The sequence below is a fragment of the Nematolebias whitei genome, chromosome 10 (assembly GCF_014905685.2).
Source record: "Nematolebias whitei isolate Nwh7 chromosome 10, NemWhi1, whole genome shotgun sequence".
In the NCBI taxonomy this organism is placed as follows: Eukaryota; Metazoa; Chordata; class Actinopteri; order Cyprinodontiformes; family Rivulidae; genus Nematolebias; species Nematolebias whitei.
The window spans coordinates 11,292,536-11,307,664 of NC_056507.1; the positions used below are offsets into that span (position 1 = coordinate 11,292,536).

Sequence of the window (15,129 nt, forward strand, 5' to 3'; positions counted from 1 at the left end):
TATATATAAACATATGGGGGTGGCCATCTTAGATTTTGACATGGCAACACAATTTTTGATAGTGACTTTTCTTAATGCTAAATGCAGTTACACACTAAAATGGAAGCCAGTACGTTGCTTATTTTTCAAGTTTTCCAGCCCACAAGACTGGTGGACATTTATGGTGGCAATCATCTTGGATTTTGAGGTTGCAACCCAATTGATAAAAGCAACCGTTCTTTTAACTAGATGCAGCCAGACACCAAAATGGAAGTAGGTACCTCAATTATTTTTCAAGTGACCATGTTCACAACACAGACAGGACGGATGAAGGGCATCTTCAATTCCCCCTCTTTGCTTCACAACGAAGGACAGAAAAGCAGTCTTAGCAGCTTCAAGAGTCCTCTGGTGCTTTAAAAAGTATTTTAGTATGGCCGGTGAGACTTGTAGCCTGTTCTTTTTCCATTTTCTCTCAGAACATTTGCACTGACGACTGAGGGACGGGTAGTTTCGTTCAGCCATGGCTGAGATGAAGACTTTGCCTGTTTGAGCAACCAAGTTCAAAATATCAGTATATGAGTAATAAAGACCTCGCTAAAAATAGCAGGGAGCTCCTCCGCACCAGACACAGTGCAGAACTGTGGCTTGCAGGAAGCAGAATCCTAAAAACGTGGTGCAGTTTTGGATTTAATTGCTCATAGCAAAAATGGATGGTAAAGTTGCCACCTGTGAAAAGACAGTCATATTGTAGCATATGTCTCGTCATAAATTCACTAGAATATTTATAAAATCCTCGCTGACTTAAAGTACTTGAGGCAAATGCACAGCTCCCACCCTTGTTTAAAAAAATCTTGTACGTCTTTAGAGTTTAGGGAATAATTGCCACTCAAGAAAATTGAACAGTCAACTACTATTTATGTGTTTTACTGTATACTGTTTAATGCTGCTAATTGTACTAATTAAGAGTAACAAGTCTTCTGAAAGTGGAACTTTTCATAAAGAAACTTAAACTTAATGATTTATAGACATACAATCTTTTTAAGGTTAGATGGCTTGGTGAATCTGACAAAAAGCAACAAATAAAAGCTTAAATATGGGTTTTACATATATTTGAGGTCCATTGTGTTAGGCAGTACCTGAGTCTGTGCTGTCGAAGTACCACCAATTGTCTCTGGGTAATACGTTTTTTCTCTTCCTCCGACAGAGAGTCAAATGTCTCCTGATCCAGATCCCTCAGCCACTTTTCCTCCTTGATGGCTCTCTCATTCTGCAAGGCTTCTGCATGATACACACACTATGCATAAACCTATTATGTGAAGTTTGGTACAAGCTACATTTGTGCAGGAACTGGTGAAAAATGTTACCTTCAGCTTCTCTCTGCTGTCTTTCTCGTGCCTTCAGGGCCACGTAGGTGTCAAATAAATTAACTACATAGATGTGTTTGCGGTTGCTAAGGGCCTTCAGAATAATTTGAAGTGTGCTTGATAGAGACTGAGTGTAAAGTGACTTCAGGCCATCAATAACTACTCCACGGTGACAATCAATGAACTGTTAAAACAAGACAGCAGCATGAGCAATGACAAGACCCATAAAAGAACAAGAGAAGTTCAACTTTACATTATGTCAAACCGAGATAAAATACAGATATGGTCAAAAGTAAAACCTCCAGACTTCTCATTTCTAAAGTTTTATGTATTAGGGTAAGAAAAAAAATACATTTGGTCCATATTAAGTCTTAATATAAGATAAATACAGCCACAGATAAATTACACAAGACAAAAATTACTAAAATTTTATTGATTTAAAAAAAACAAGCCAAAATCAGAAGTACAGAGAGAAAAAACTAAATCTATCTTTAATAACCTGCTACTTCCAGTTCAATAGATTGGTTAAATGATGTCAGTGTGAGCTCTTGATTAAAGCAGATGTTTTACTGCTCTGGAGATAAAGGTGTGTGTTAACACACCCCTAGAAGGAAATACATCAGCAATGAACCTAGAAAGGCAGTCGTTGCTTCCCAACAATATGAGAAGGGTCAAAGGTCATTTACAAAATATTTGGAGTCCATATTTCAACAGAAAAACCTATGAAAAGTGGAAACATTTAAGACAGCAGTCAATATTTTCAGGGATTCGGAAGTCACCTCGAAGGTCAAACTGTGCAATGTTCAGAAAAATTACAAAAACAAAACAAAAGCTTAATCTCTGACTCTACAGGCCTCAGTTAGCAGGTTAAAGGTTATGACAGGAGAATTAGAAAATACTAACTTGTTTGGAAGGATTACAGGACTCTGCTTCTTTTTAAAACTAAGGAAACGACATCCTCTTTACGTACAAGAACACAATGGGGATGTTCGGACAGTACTGTATGTCCAGCAGAGAGAAACAAATGCAGCATATCATCCCAAATTCCTCATACTGACTGTAAAGCACAGTGGTAGAGGACTGATAATTTGAGCTCGCTTTGCAGCCAATGCAAGCTTACAGTCACTGAGCTGATGATGAACTAGAACTAGTATCCTCCAGTCAAACTTGAGTTCATTAGTTCATTTTGATGCAACAGAACAATTAACCCAAACACAGCAGGAAACCTACAGCGGGACTGCTGAAAAAGGAAAGACTCATCAAAGGCAAAGGCCAACAGAAATTCTGTGGTGAAAAATGTAGTATGGAAACAAATGTCTGCAAAATGCAATGAAGCAACGTTGTGATGAAGAGGGAGACAAAATTCCTCTATTGTCAATGACAGACTAATAAAGTCACACAGAAGATGATTACTGATAGTTATTGCTGCTAAAAGAGGCTCTAGAAACCCAGGAAATTATGAGGTGAGTTTAACTGCTCCTGTAGTTTGGCTTAGTCATAAAAGCTCATATCAAATGCTCCTTTTCAATTATATTTTGACTTACAGTTGGTCTGATGTTTTCTGAACTACTGAAGGTGAAAGGTTTTGGGATTTGGCGCTCTAAGAATTTAAAGTACCTGAAATCTTTCCACCAGGATATCAACAAGCAGCTGTTCAGGCAGGAGACTGCTGAGTGTGGCAACATCTACTCGTAACTAAAAGAAAGATTTTCCTTATAAAGATTCATCAATAAAAGGCTTTCATTGTTCACAAATGAATCAACTATCATGATTTACTTTGATGTGAAACTAAAACACAAGAGAGAAAAATCTTAGAAAAAGTACCTCCCAGAAGTCATTGGGTTCGTCTTTTGTCTCCTGATGAGGAATTGTGGAGATGTTTTTGCTGCAGTTGTTCTCACTCTTTTTTGCATGATTTTCCACAGGATGAAGTGAAGATGATGAAACTGAGCCTAAAGGAGGCACTACAGGTTCTGGTGTTGTGTCTTCAGCCTCCTGGGCTGGAAGAAGAAAAATGTATTCACAGCGTACAACTTGTCAGCAAGGGGAAATTAAAGAAAATTTATTAAGTGTCATTAGTTATTTTGGTGATGAGTTTGGTTAAATCTCCTCCCTAAGCTCTGAACAGAACAGCAAATTTTGCTTACCAGCTTCAGCTGTCATTTTCTGAGCATATTCTTCAGCTGCAGTGTTATAGAGTTGTCTTGCTGAAAGGCTAAGAGCTGAAGTGCCATTTTGAATTACGTTTGTGACCACAGCATTAACATCCAGGCACATTGCTCCATAGTGAGCTGCCAGAGCAGCTGCCATGCTGCTTTTATCTGGGAAATAAAATGGAAGACTTTTAAAAGTAGTTACGCCTTATTCTATAATGGTTTTCTTTAGTTTCCTCTGAGTTAATGAACTTTTACCAGTACAAGGGGCTCCGTGTACTATAATAGATATGCCTCTGCGGCTCTGTTCTGCCAGTCCCTCAGGTGACAGGTCCAGTCCCATGTGGCGGGCAATTGCTCTGGATTCAGGGAATATCTCCAGTTGTCCCAGTCTCCAACTGTTTCCATCTCTGCTCAACTCTGAAATGACTTTAGAAAGAGGCAACAATGAGTTTAAATTTAAGCAGCAAACTGTCAGGATCTTTAAGGTATTCAGAGAAGGCCCTGAGTCAACCCAATAATTACCGTTATAGAAATGTTTTATTTCAGTGAATTAATCCAAGACTTGTTTGTTTCATATAGTGTCACATGCGTTTGTTTCCATTTTTTTTTTTTTAATGAATGTTGTGCATTGCATTGGTTTTGTGCTGAAAACAAAGTGAACCAGTCAGAAATTTTTGCATACTGTCTCCAGTCAGAATTTTTTCTAATCAGGATTTGATGGCTTGGTGTCAGCAGCTACAGACCATTACATCAGAGACAGCATGAAGTTGGATAGATGGACTGGTCCACCAAACAGATTTGGAGTTGTAATCAACAGAAAATGTATTATTATAATAATTATCACTCGTTCAGGTCTACCAGCAGCTGCAGTTTGGTGAGGTAATAACAAAATGCCATCTTCAGCATATTCTTTGAGTGCAAAAAGATTGTGTGAAATCTTTGTTTTAAAAAAGCAGGTGATAAGAGTTACTTTCAGAAATCTACTTTTTAATAAACACAGAAATCAGCTGGTTTCATGCTGAAGGTGCTGATATCTGTTTGGGCATTTCGTTCCTTCGTTTCCTTCCTTGTGCCATCTGTCTGAGTTTTGTCTTCACCCCCTTCTACACTCAACTCACACAAACAATAGCAGACATTATCACAGGGATCTAAACACCCCTGTGGATGTGACAGTGACAGTTTTAATGAAGCTACCGTCATCTTTCAGCTGGGAGGAACAGTCTTTGTAGTAGTCCAGCAGCTCTGGAGGAAGACCCTCGCCAGGGACCCTTGGAGGGAGCAGCAACATGGCGTTCTCATCATAACCCGGCATCAGGCGAAGGACCTGAGGAGGGACAGAAAAAAAAAATGTAAAAATGAACAGAAAAATAAATGTCATGTTAAGTTTAGTTGAACTTATTGAAATTCAGTTTACTGTTGATTTTTTTTCACTCTTCTTTCTTTCATGTCCTGCTTTACTTTCAGTCATTATGTTCAAGTTTTATTATTTTTATTATTTAAACATCTGCTAAGTTCCTGGGAAAAACCAATGCAGACATGTTCTTGTTTTTAATTTTCTACATCACCTCACAACCTAGCTGTTTTGTTTTTGTTACTTTTTAAAAAAAAATACCATTTTATTTTCACCTGTTATTCTCAATTTGTATGCATCCTTTTATAATTGTCTATTGTTTTCTTTGTTGTTGCACTGTTAAAATCAGGTCTCTCTTGTAAATGAGTCCTCGAGGCTCAATGGGATTAACCTGTATAAATAAAGGCTGAATAAATTATGTTCACCTATTTCTTATTAGATTCTCTACATTTATATTAGTTAATACTTGTATGATCTGAGCCACTTTATGTATGTTTTTTTTGTCATGTAAATATGTGTCTGTAATCTCAGTTTTTTTTTTTTGTTTTTTTTTTGCGTTTATGAACCACTATTTTCATTGTTTAAAGATGTTTCTGTCTTCACCTGGCATCTTATAAAGTATTTCTTTTGACCTCGGCTGTTTTTTAACACACTTTTAGTTTTGTCACATTTTTTAAACCATGACTCATTTTGTGATGCTTTGATGGTTATGATGATGTGTTTTCTGAGAGTAAGTAAGGACAAAATAATTGAAGATGAACAAATTCTGGAAAGGGGGGAAAATACAGTACAGCAAAGAACTGATATACTAGCTGATCACTGAAATAGACATTTTTGAGCTAATAAGCCCGTTGAACATACAGGTATGTGTCCCTGTGATGGACTGGAGACCTGTCCAGGGTGTCCACTGTCTCTCGCACAGTGACTGCTGGATATGGGCACCAGTGACACCCAAAAAGGAAGGAGCAGGTAAACGAGACAATGAATGGATGGATGGCTTTTGTAGGAGTGGACCTCTGTATTTCTTCTTCCCTGTTTTATGAACTTCAACCTTAACCTGGGAGACGTTATTTTTGGATCATTACCCACTTCACCCTGCCCGAGGATCATGCTTTAAAGATAAAGGTTAGACTTTTTCTCTGTCACCAGTTGTGCCTAAAGAAATGTGAATGTTTGTAGGGCTGGAGGGACCACCCCTCCCATCTACAGGATGCATAAAGTTACCTATTGAAGCCATCTCAGTGGGCATAGATGCTTCTACTTGACTTGCAATGGACAAACTTCTGCAAACCTCGTGAGAATTAAATTATCTCAAGTATGATTTTAGTTCTCCGTCTATTTTTTAATTAAGGATTATTATAGAAACCTTTTCCATCTTGGTTTTTTATAACACAGAAAAAGGACAAGAACAAAATATTTATAAACAGGTTTTGTTTTCAACTCTTGAACAAAACAATAAATCACAAAATACCATTCTCACTTTGTCACATAAAAAAATGACTAATCAACTACTAATTTTAAAAAATCCTTACCTCCTCCTCTTTGAGGTGTTGTGTGTCAAACTCCAGGGAGTAAAACTCGATGGGGAACAAGCTGTGGTTTTTCACCGTGACCTCTGCCTCGGCCTCCATGTTAAAAGGGAGACTAGGCCCCAGCTCCAGTTCTGATGGGCAGAACTCAAGGTTTGGTTCCTCACCCTGTCCCTGAGCTGTAACGAACAGTTGTTGAGTGCTGTGAGCCACGTGAACCTCCAGCCGCCTGCTGTATGAACACTGGAAGACAAGAGCATTTCAATATTAAAATCTTAGTGGTTCCACCCACTCTTCGGTTGTATTAATTAGTTTTGGAGGATTTGGAACACCTAAAATTATGCTAAATTTATGTTTTCATTATTATGTTTTGCGCAATAAAAGAAGAAAACTTGTTTAAATCATGGCTGAAGTTTTTACCCCCTCTGCAGGTCTGAACTTGACATGGACATTAACATGTTCACCAGGATCCAGCACACCAGAGCAGGGAAGCATATCAAACACTGTGGGAGGGGGTTGCTGGTCCTGTAAGAACTTTTTATGCTCGTACAGGGGCAGGAATTTATCAATCTGTACAATAGCCGAACAAAAATACTGCATTGTTATAGACATCATAAATGACAAATTGAAGTGTTTTTATATTTTATGGATAATTATTTATGACATTATTTAGGAATTTTCATAAAACCATTTATAAAAATGAAAAGGTTGAACCTTTTTGATAGGTTTCACCTCCTCTGTCATACTCCACTGACACTGAACAGGTCCAGGGTTCATCAGCTGTATTGCCTGTATCTGAGACGAACAAAAAACAAATTATGAAATCAGCAAATGCACATAAAACATTTAGTGTATTATTTCTAGTTTAAGTAAAATTAACTGAGTTTGAGGTCAAATATGGGCACCACACTAAATCAGCCTGAAATCATAGACAGGTTATCAGTTCAAGAAATTTACAGCAAGGTTCATATGTGAAATAGAAGGAGGGTAGTAGGTAATGATTCAGTCAGCGACAACACCACAGTGAGGCATGTGCCCTTTGTTAACCTGTCGTGCACACACTCCACTGCACGGTTAAACCTTCACCACCTTTTAATTCTTATGTTAAGGAACTGGTTAAAAATCCACTAAACATATCAATAATGTGTGTAAAAGTTCAGATTTTAATATATGCATATGATTAGTTGTTGTGAATGCTGTCAGTATTATACTATAAGAATAGTAATAGTAATACTAATGTTTTCTGGTTTTGTTATTGTTATGTTTGTTTTCAACATAATTACTTCTGCATGTACTTTGTGCTGCTCTGATTACGTAGTCATATATCGAAACATTCAGCTCGTTCAGGAGATGGGTGACTTTTGTTGTTTTTTTTGTTTGTTGGTTCCAGATTTAGCCTTTAGCTAGCCTTGTACTACTTCAAACTTTTAGCTACCATTCTGCTAATTGCATATATTAGCTATTTTCCTATTTTGCTACTTTTAGCTACTTTAAGTTAGCTTTTTGGAAGTTAAAAGTAACAGTTGGTATTTTTAGCTAACCTATTGCTACTTTTAATTTCTAGATAGCCTTTTGATTCTTTTAGCTTCAAGCTAAACTTTTAGCAAGTGTTACGTAACATTGAGCTTTTGGCTAGCCCTTTGCTACTTTTAGCTATTAGCTAACCTATTGCTACATTTTTCTTCTAGCTATCCTTTTGAATATTAGAGCTGTAAGCAAAACTTTTGCAGTTTTTAACAAGTCTTCTGTTACATTTCACTTGTAGTTTGCCTTAGGCTACTTTTAATTAGCTTTTTGCTATTCCTAGCGTTTATCTTTTGCTGTGTTTCTTTTAACTTTAGCAATTTGATTTCACCAGCAGCTTTTATCAAATTCATTCAGCACTTAACATTCAGACAGTATTTTTACAGAAAATAAAACTTTTTACAATGTATTTATTTTGTATTTTAAATATTTCCATCCGCCTCCAGAATATAAGTGAACTGTAGGTAGAGTATTACCTGACACATGCTGCACTGCACTGTGTCAAACTGCAACGTTTCCTTGGAGACGGTGACTGTCGGCATGGTGACAACTGCACACAGCCGCACCTTCACCTGAGGACCACCTACAACCTTTAAAACCAAACAAACGCAGTTTATGAAAAAAAGCTTTTAAGCTTGATCTTGTAGGAATTTATTTACACATCTGTGAGCACCTGGATCGGTAAAAGAACGTTCCTCTGCCCCATCGTCAGGTTAGCTTCATTAGGATCAAACTTAACGCTGAAAGTTTGAGTTTCACCACAAAGCATGTTCTTCACTTGGACAAACTGTGTTGTAAAGCCTTCAAAAAGACACAGTAACAACTCATTTTATTCTAAAGAGGCAAAAGGTAAGAGACTGAAGAGAAATGGAAAATTATCATTCTTCTTCTCCACTTAATTCATAGACATCAGGTGAAATTGACCGATGGGCAGACTAGAACAGGTAAGGTAAAACATGTCCCCATAGAAAGCTGAGATGGACAGGAATAAAATGGACTAATAAAACAACTTTAATTTGTTGACTTGAAAAATGATCATTAGCTGCAGCCGTGTGGCTCTGCAGCAGAAAGGTTTCCAGGTTGGTTACTGCATGTTTAATATCAATCAACGTATGAGTCTCCAAACTGTACTATTTACAAAAATATTGCTTTATGCCTATTCATTCTGTTGTTTGTTTAAGTGCTTATCAGCAAAACTAACTTAACTTAACTAAATCTGTTCTAAACGTTATAACAGTTAAGATTACCTGCATTTGAACTTAGCATACAGTAGCTGTTTGGGTTTGTTTTTAAAAATCGTGTTCATTCGTCAAACAGTTTTCTTTCTTCTGCGAGTCTTTCATCAGACTATTTCCAACAACAGGTGATGAGTCTGCAGCACCTTTCAGCCACGTAAATGATGCAGCTTTTGTTTGAAAAGTGAACATTCTGGACGTGTCTTTGCACGACTCACCTGAGCATTTCTGCTTTTTGAAGTCCTCACTCTTTTCATCATGTTAAATTGTTCAGTTTCACTGAAACTCTGTAGTCTTTGCTGTTCAGAAATATGCTTAAACTAAAACACTTTCATTTCAGACAAATTCAACTTATATTTTGTGAATTAGTCATTCAGCACTTGTTTGACAAAGTTTTATTGTTTGCTCCTGAACAGCAATGGTGATAATGTCTGTGTGCCAACAGTTGAACACACTAAAGTGGAGATCAACCATCTAGACCAATTCTTATTTTTATGAAACACCTAATGTGCTTTAAGCATGTGTGTATTATGTTCTGTGTTGTATCTGCTACTTTCAAACTGAGACTTTAAACATTAGATCTGGAATCTTAAAATAATACAAATTAAACGGAAGGAAGAGAACTGAAGGCAGAAGCCTGTTTCATGTTACCTGTGCCTGCAAGGCGTTTGCAGTTGGCGTGGAAGGACACAGGTATTGACCCATTATTGGTGATATTTATTGACCGACTTACAGGTTTGTCAGGAATGGCAAACCCAAAGTCCAGAACATACTCTGGGAGCTCAGACCTGAAGGGAAAAAATGAGACTGACAAAATATCGATAACAGGCAAGTCGGTTGGTCACAGTAAGTTTTGAAACTTTAGTTTTAAATGTACTGATCGACTAAATCACATTTAATTACTATTATGTCTTCATGAAACAACACTTTCCTTTATATTTCAAATTACCTGTAATAATCTTTATTAAATATACAGTATATTCAGCATGACTCAAAACTTTATTCTAAATCAAATCATTATCTTAAACATTTCATGTATAAAGAAAAGTTTGCCTTTACAAAACATTTAATCACTTTGTACATTTTTACTGTTTAACAAAAACTTTTAATAAATATTTATGATAAGTCCACATATAAAACAATGAGTGCACTCCAAACAAACCAGCCAGAAATCACTCATTAACTCAGAGTCTTTGAAGCACAGCTCAATGTCAAGAATTTTTCACTTCAGTCAACTTCACTAGACCATCTGTTAAACCAAAGTGTGTGTGTGCATGTGTGTGTGTGCGCGCGCTTGTGCGTGTGTGTATACATACTTGCTTAGTTTGTGCCACTGTGAGGAGATACTTGGTGAGTCACCGAGCTCCAAGAGGCTTTTGGCCACAACAAGAGCGTTTTCTTTGACCAGCAGTGTCTCAGTTTCCATCTGAAGCAGCTCCTCAAACTACAGACAGCAGGCAAAGAAGGCAAACAATGAACAAAAGATGTTCTGCAGAATGAGATGGTTAATAATTACAGCCAGAGCCATATAGCTGTAGGGTCCAATATTTTAGGCTGATATAGGTGTTTGGGGACTTATCGGTATCTGTGATAATTATGTGCCAATATAAATACTTCCAATTTCCACCTCTAAAATGCTGGAGCCAGCCATGTCCTTACTTGCAAATGGTGTAATGTACAATGTATCCAGCAGAGGGTGCATGCAGATTACCGTACAGTCCTGCTGAACACTTGAAAAGCAGGGAGCGCCTAAATACTGTGTAGAGTATTTTGCTGTATAGAGCATGTTAAGTTTATTGCAACTGATCTGTAAAATAATAATTTAAAAAAATCAACAATAATAAATATCTTCCCGCTTGTCTTTAGCTACGTGCCTCTCAAGTTAGCAATCTAACATTTAGATAACCTAGCATAGGTCTTGTTAAACTTTATCCTGAACAATAAATCTAACGTAGCAGCAAATATATCAGTGTTAGTAACATTATATTTGTTGTCCTCAATGAAATGCAACGTTTGTCTGAAATCTTTACTTCTCTGCAAAGAAAAATAAATTCTGCTGCGGTCAATACTAATTAGGCCTTCACCATATGTGACTGACTGTTTAAACAATGAACAGGGAAGGGCGTTTCTTTGTTTAATTTATATTTTTTAACAAACTTGATAACTTTATGGTGAATAGTGGAGGATAGAAAATGTGAACGTACGTTAGAAAGACTATTTCTAGACTTCAAGTTTTAAAACAGGTTTAAAAGTAGCTAATGGGCACCAGTGACCCCCGTGACCCGAAAAGGAAGAAGTGGGTAAAAGTTAATGGATGGATGGATGATGGATGGAAGTTTAAAGCACTTTCATTTATATGTAATACTTTGAAAGGCCCTTTAGGAAAAAGTTTATCTGATGGGGAGTTTTCATCTGTTGAATAGATAACTGCCACTTTTATCTGCTTAAATGTAGGCTGAATTGTTTCAAGCTTTAGAAGCATGGCTAATAAAACATAATAAAATAATAAATAATAAATAATAATAAAGTTTAAAAAGTTTAAAACGTTTTAGTTCTTGTTTTTGTTTGTGTTTACTGACTGTTAGTGTAGAATCAGCCTTTACTGATGTTCCTCCATCAGATGTTTTCTGAGGCCTCGGTTCTTCTCTACCCCACTCTGCCTCCACAGCTGCCTTGGCCCGCTGCACCACCTCACTGTAGCGTTCCTCTGCTGCAGAAACAAAATAAAAAATGGTGTTAGGCCAGGTCAGGGGTTTTTACAAATAAAGTCACAAAGCAAAACTGGAAAATGTGAAATAACAATACTCCCGAGCGATTAATAAACTAAACCTGCATTCATTCTAATAAGTAAAACAATTGCTGCTTTAAAATTATACAAATGTCTCTTGTGGGTAAATGAGTTTGAGGGCATACCCAGGTTTCGTGGTAAATTCAGCAGGATTCTCGGGAACACTCCCACGCCAGTCAGAGAGATTGTCTCAGCTGGTTGAGAAGCTACCTGCAGCCAAAGCTGCTTCTCAAAAACTTCAGGGATACCCGGCAGGTAGAGCACACGAAGGTGTTGTTTGGAGCCTGCAGTAATGTAACCCTGGCTCAAGATTGAAAAACATGTTCCAGTAAAAGTAGACTCTGAAACATCCAGTCAGGAATTGGGTGGGTTGATTAACTCACCACAGATGGGATAACCATGGGCCTCCCAGGTCTGACCTCCATCTTCTTTTCCAGCCCTCCGTCTTTTTGGGTCTTAATCCGATGTCCTGCTCCTTTATCAGCCTCCTCATCTTCACTTTGACAGTGTATGATTGTGAAGTTAAAGCCCACCTTGCCAGTATTCTTCACAATTATTTCAACCTCTCCAATACAGTAAAAAAGCTGGAAGAGGAAAAAAAATGGAAGAATGGAGACGGAGAGGAAACGCTGGACTGCTTTAAGAGTGTATGAAACAAACATTTAGAGATGCATTCAATACATAACAATTTGCACCTCAGCAAATAAAAAGCCCTTTCTTTCATAGTGTTTCATCAAAACACCAAATAAGAGTCAGTCAAAAAAACAAGAAAAGTCACAAAAACTGATTTCAAAGCAGGTAAGTTGTGTGCACACGAACCAGCAGGTGAGCTCATTTTGGGTCACAAAATAAAACCTCCAAGAAGACAGAAACAGCAAGCAAGGGAAAGCTGTTGAAGTAACTGGAAGGTTGGAGGAAAGTTCTGCTGAATTGCTTTTCCGCCTAAATCAAAAATCAATGTGTCCCTGTTTTGAATATAAATGATATGTGGTCCTGATGGCTTGCATGCTAAAAAAGGAGATGAAAGTGAACAAGACCAAAATGTGAAAACAAGGCAGTGGTGTTAAAAGACAATCTGTTCAAGTATGACAAATGATTCTTACAATGCTTCTTTTATACCAACCATTCAGCTTTTCTTTCAGCATTAACTTTTCTTTTACAATAAAGTGCATAGGGTAAGCGTAAAAACTGGAAAGCAAACAATATTAATATAAACTAATTGAATCAGTTAAGATACTCTTAATCAACAATCATCAGCTACCGTTTCTTTGAGCCTGATAATGTCCATATGAATGGTTATGTCAGGGTTTGAAAAATAAAAATCAGCTTTGTCTTATTATAGTAGGTGACACATGGAGAAGCAAACAAATTGCAAAAAAAAAAGCAAATTAACAGAAAATAATGGAGAGCACCATTGGAGAGTATGTCCTTAGTGGCTCAAGGTGCAGCATAAACAAGATGTTTGATGCTTAAATTGGCGAGTTTTGGATTATGAGCCGTTCCTTTTCCATTTGTTTCTTAAAACATTATTGCTGCTTCTTTTTGTTTGAATCTTATATTGCCACACATTTCCACCTCCCTTTAAAGGGGAATTCTGTTCAACCATTATAACGGTGGCCCCATATGGGATTTCTGAAGTTGAAGCGGGAAGGAAAATGACAACTCCTTCTGGCTGGTCCCTGGGCAAGTTTTACGTCTCGCTCCCTCCATGTAAACAAACAGGACATTGCTCTTGGTTAAATACAAAAATAAAAACACCTCAGTCTAATTTTTCTTATTTATTCGTGGAGTTTTCACCCAGCTGCTGTAGGTTCACAGTTATTTTTTTCTTACTTTAGTTGTAATTAATTGTTTTATGCTATATAATAAGGGCATGTGACACACTGTGTGCAGGAGAGTAGGCAGAATTCAAGTGTTCTGGTTCTGCTGGCTCCAATTCCAAACAACGAGAGAAGGTGAGGACATTTACTTTAGCATATTAATACACTTTAACCATTGAGCTCTTCTCATCATGAACAAGCTTCAAACCTCAGAGCTTCTGAGCATGAATTCAGGGTTTGCCATTGAACTCCTAAAGTGACATTTTGATTCTTCAAACATTTATAGAACCTACATAAAGTAAAGTAGAAAGCATGTCTGAATTATTCATGTTTGGTGTGGGGCTTATTAGGGAAAAACAAAGCATGAAGCTAAACTTTTGGAGTTCTGAGCTCATACCTGCAGGCCGAAGTCCAGATGAGTGGACTCAAGGCTGTAGCTGATCCCTGATGTTTGTCCTTTGAGTTTGATTTCGTATGTTGGTCCGTTTGCTACATGGCACTGTGCAACCACTTCTCTGCAGACGTTCTCATGACAAAAGAAGGAGAATGTGACCACTTCGCTCTCTCCTGGTTGCAAAAGACCACACATTGGAGAGATGTTGAAAACCTACATGAACAGAATTAAAAACAGGAGAAGACGTTAGATGATTTCAGTTTCAAATCATTTTCCAGTGTGTTTAGTGACACTTTCTTTAAAATAGCTACTACTTTTTTTTTACCTGCTTTTCTATCAAAAGTCAATCAAAAATAAGATGAAGAAAACATACATCCATATGTGTTTGAATTGTAAAAACATTAAAATATGGTTGCAAGAAATTATTTGAATCTGTGAGTTGATAAGAAAATAAGAAATGTAAACGAGAAGCCTGTGAACCTATCAAAAAGGAAAGAATCATTTCAGCCAGTAAAAGTCTGCCATGTTGGATCAAACAAGTGATTCACTTAATCTGTTAATGTCAAAGTACGCTAGCGATGACTCAGCAACTAGCACACCAGACTTTAGTAAGTAAGTAAACTTTATATATATAGCACTTTTTATAGATAAAATCACAAATTGCTTTACAGAAATACATATAAAGCACAGGCTTAAAATAAAACAAAACAATGAGAACAGCTGATGAAACAGTAAGAACAGTTGATAAAAAACAGTAAGAACAGCTGATTAAAAAAACAGTAAGAATGTCTGATAAAAAACAGTAAGAACAGCTAATAAAGCAGAATATATGATTAAAAAACAGTAAGAACGTCTGATAAAAAACAGTAAGAACAGCTGATTAAAAAAACAGTAAGAACGTCAGATAAAAAACAGTAAGAACAGCTGATAAAGCAGAACATATGATTAAAAAACAGTAAGAACAGCTGATAAAACAACATCTGATTAAA

The 15,129-nt window shown here is 37.0% G+C and overlaps 1 protein-coding gene across 1 annotated transcript in view; it reads right to left on the reverse strand.

Annotated features, from left to right (window-relative positions):
• Positions 1-15,129, reverse strand: part of hydin (HYDIN axonemal central pair apparatus protein) — a 91,678-nt gene that overhangs the window by 35,241 nt on the left and 41,308 nt on the right. The window contains exons 22-40 of the mRNA XM_037683147.1: positions 14,144-14,353; positions 12,310-12,510; positions 12,052-12,226; positions 11,718-11,848; positions 10,455-10,582; positions 9,790-9,926; positions 8,577-8,704; positions 8,380-8,493; positions 7,094-7,174; positions 6,800-6,949; positions 6,383-6,622; positions 4,642-4,823; positions 3,969-4,000; positions 3,755-3,925; positions 3,491-3,664; positions 3,168-3,343; positions 2,961-3,038; positions 1,344-1,527; positions 1,116-1,257 (exon numbers count right to left, since the gene is read on the reverse strand). Coding sequence (XP_037539075.1) covers positions 1,116-1,257; positions 1,344-1,527; positions 2,961-3,038; positions 3,168-3,343; positions 3,491-3,664; positions 3,755-3,925; positions 3,969-4,000; positions 4,642-4,823; positions 6,383-6,622; positions 6,800-6,949; positions 7,094-7,174; positions 8,380-8,493; positions 8,577-8,704; positions 9,790-9,926; positions 10,455-10,582; positions 11,718-11,848; positions 12,052-12,226; positions 12,310-12,510; positions 14,144-14,353 — 2,834 coding nt within the window. The remainder of the gene's footprint in view (positions 1-1,115; positions 1,258-1,343; positions 1,528-2,960; positions 3,039-3,167; positions 3,344-3,490; positions 3,665-3,754; positions 3,926-3,968; positions 4,001-4,641; positions 4,824-6,382; positions 6,623-6,799; positions 6,950-7,093; positions 7,175-8,379; positions 8,494-8,576; positions 8,705-9,789; positions 9,927-10,454; positions 10,583-11,717; positions 11,849-12,051; positions 12,227-12,309; positions 12,511-14,143; positions 14,354-15,129) is intronic.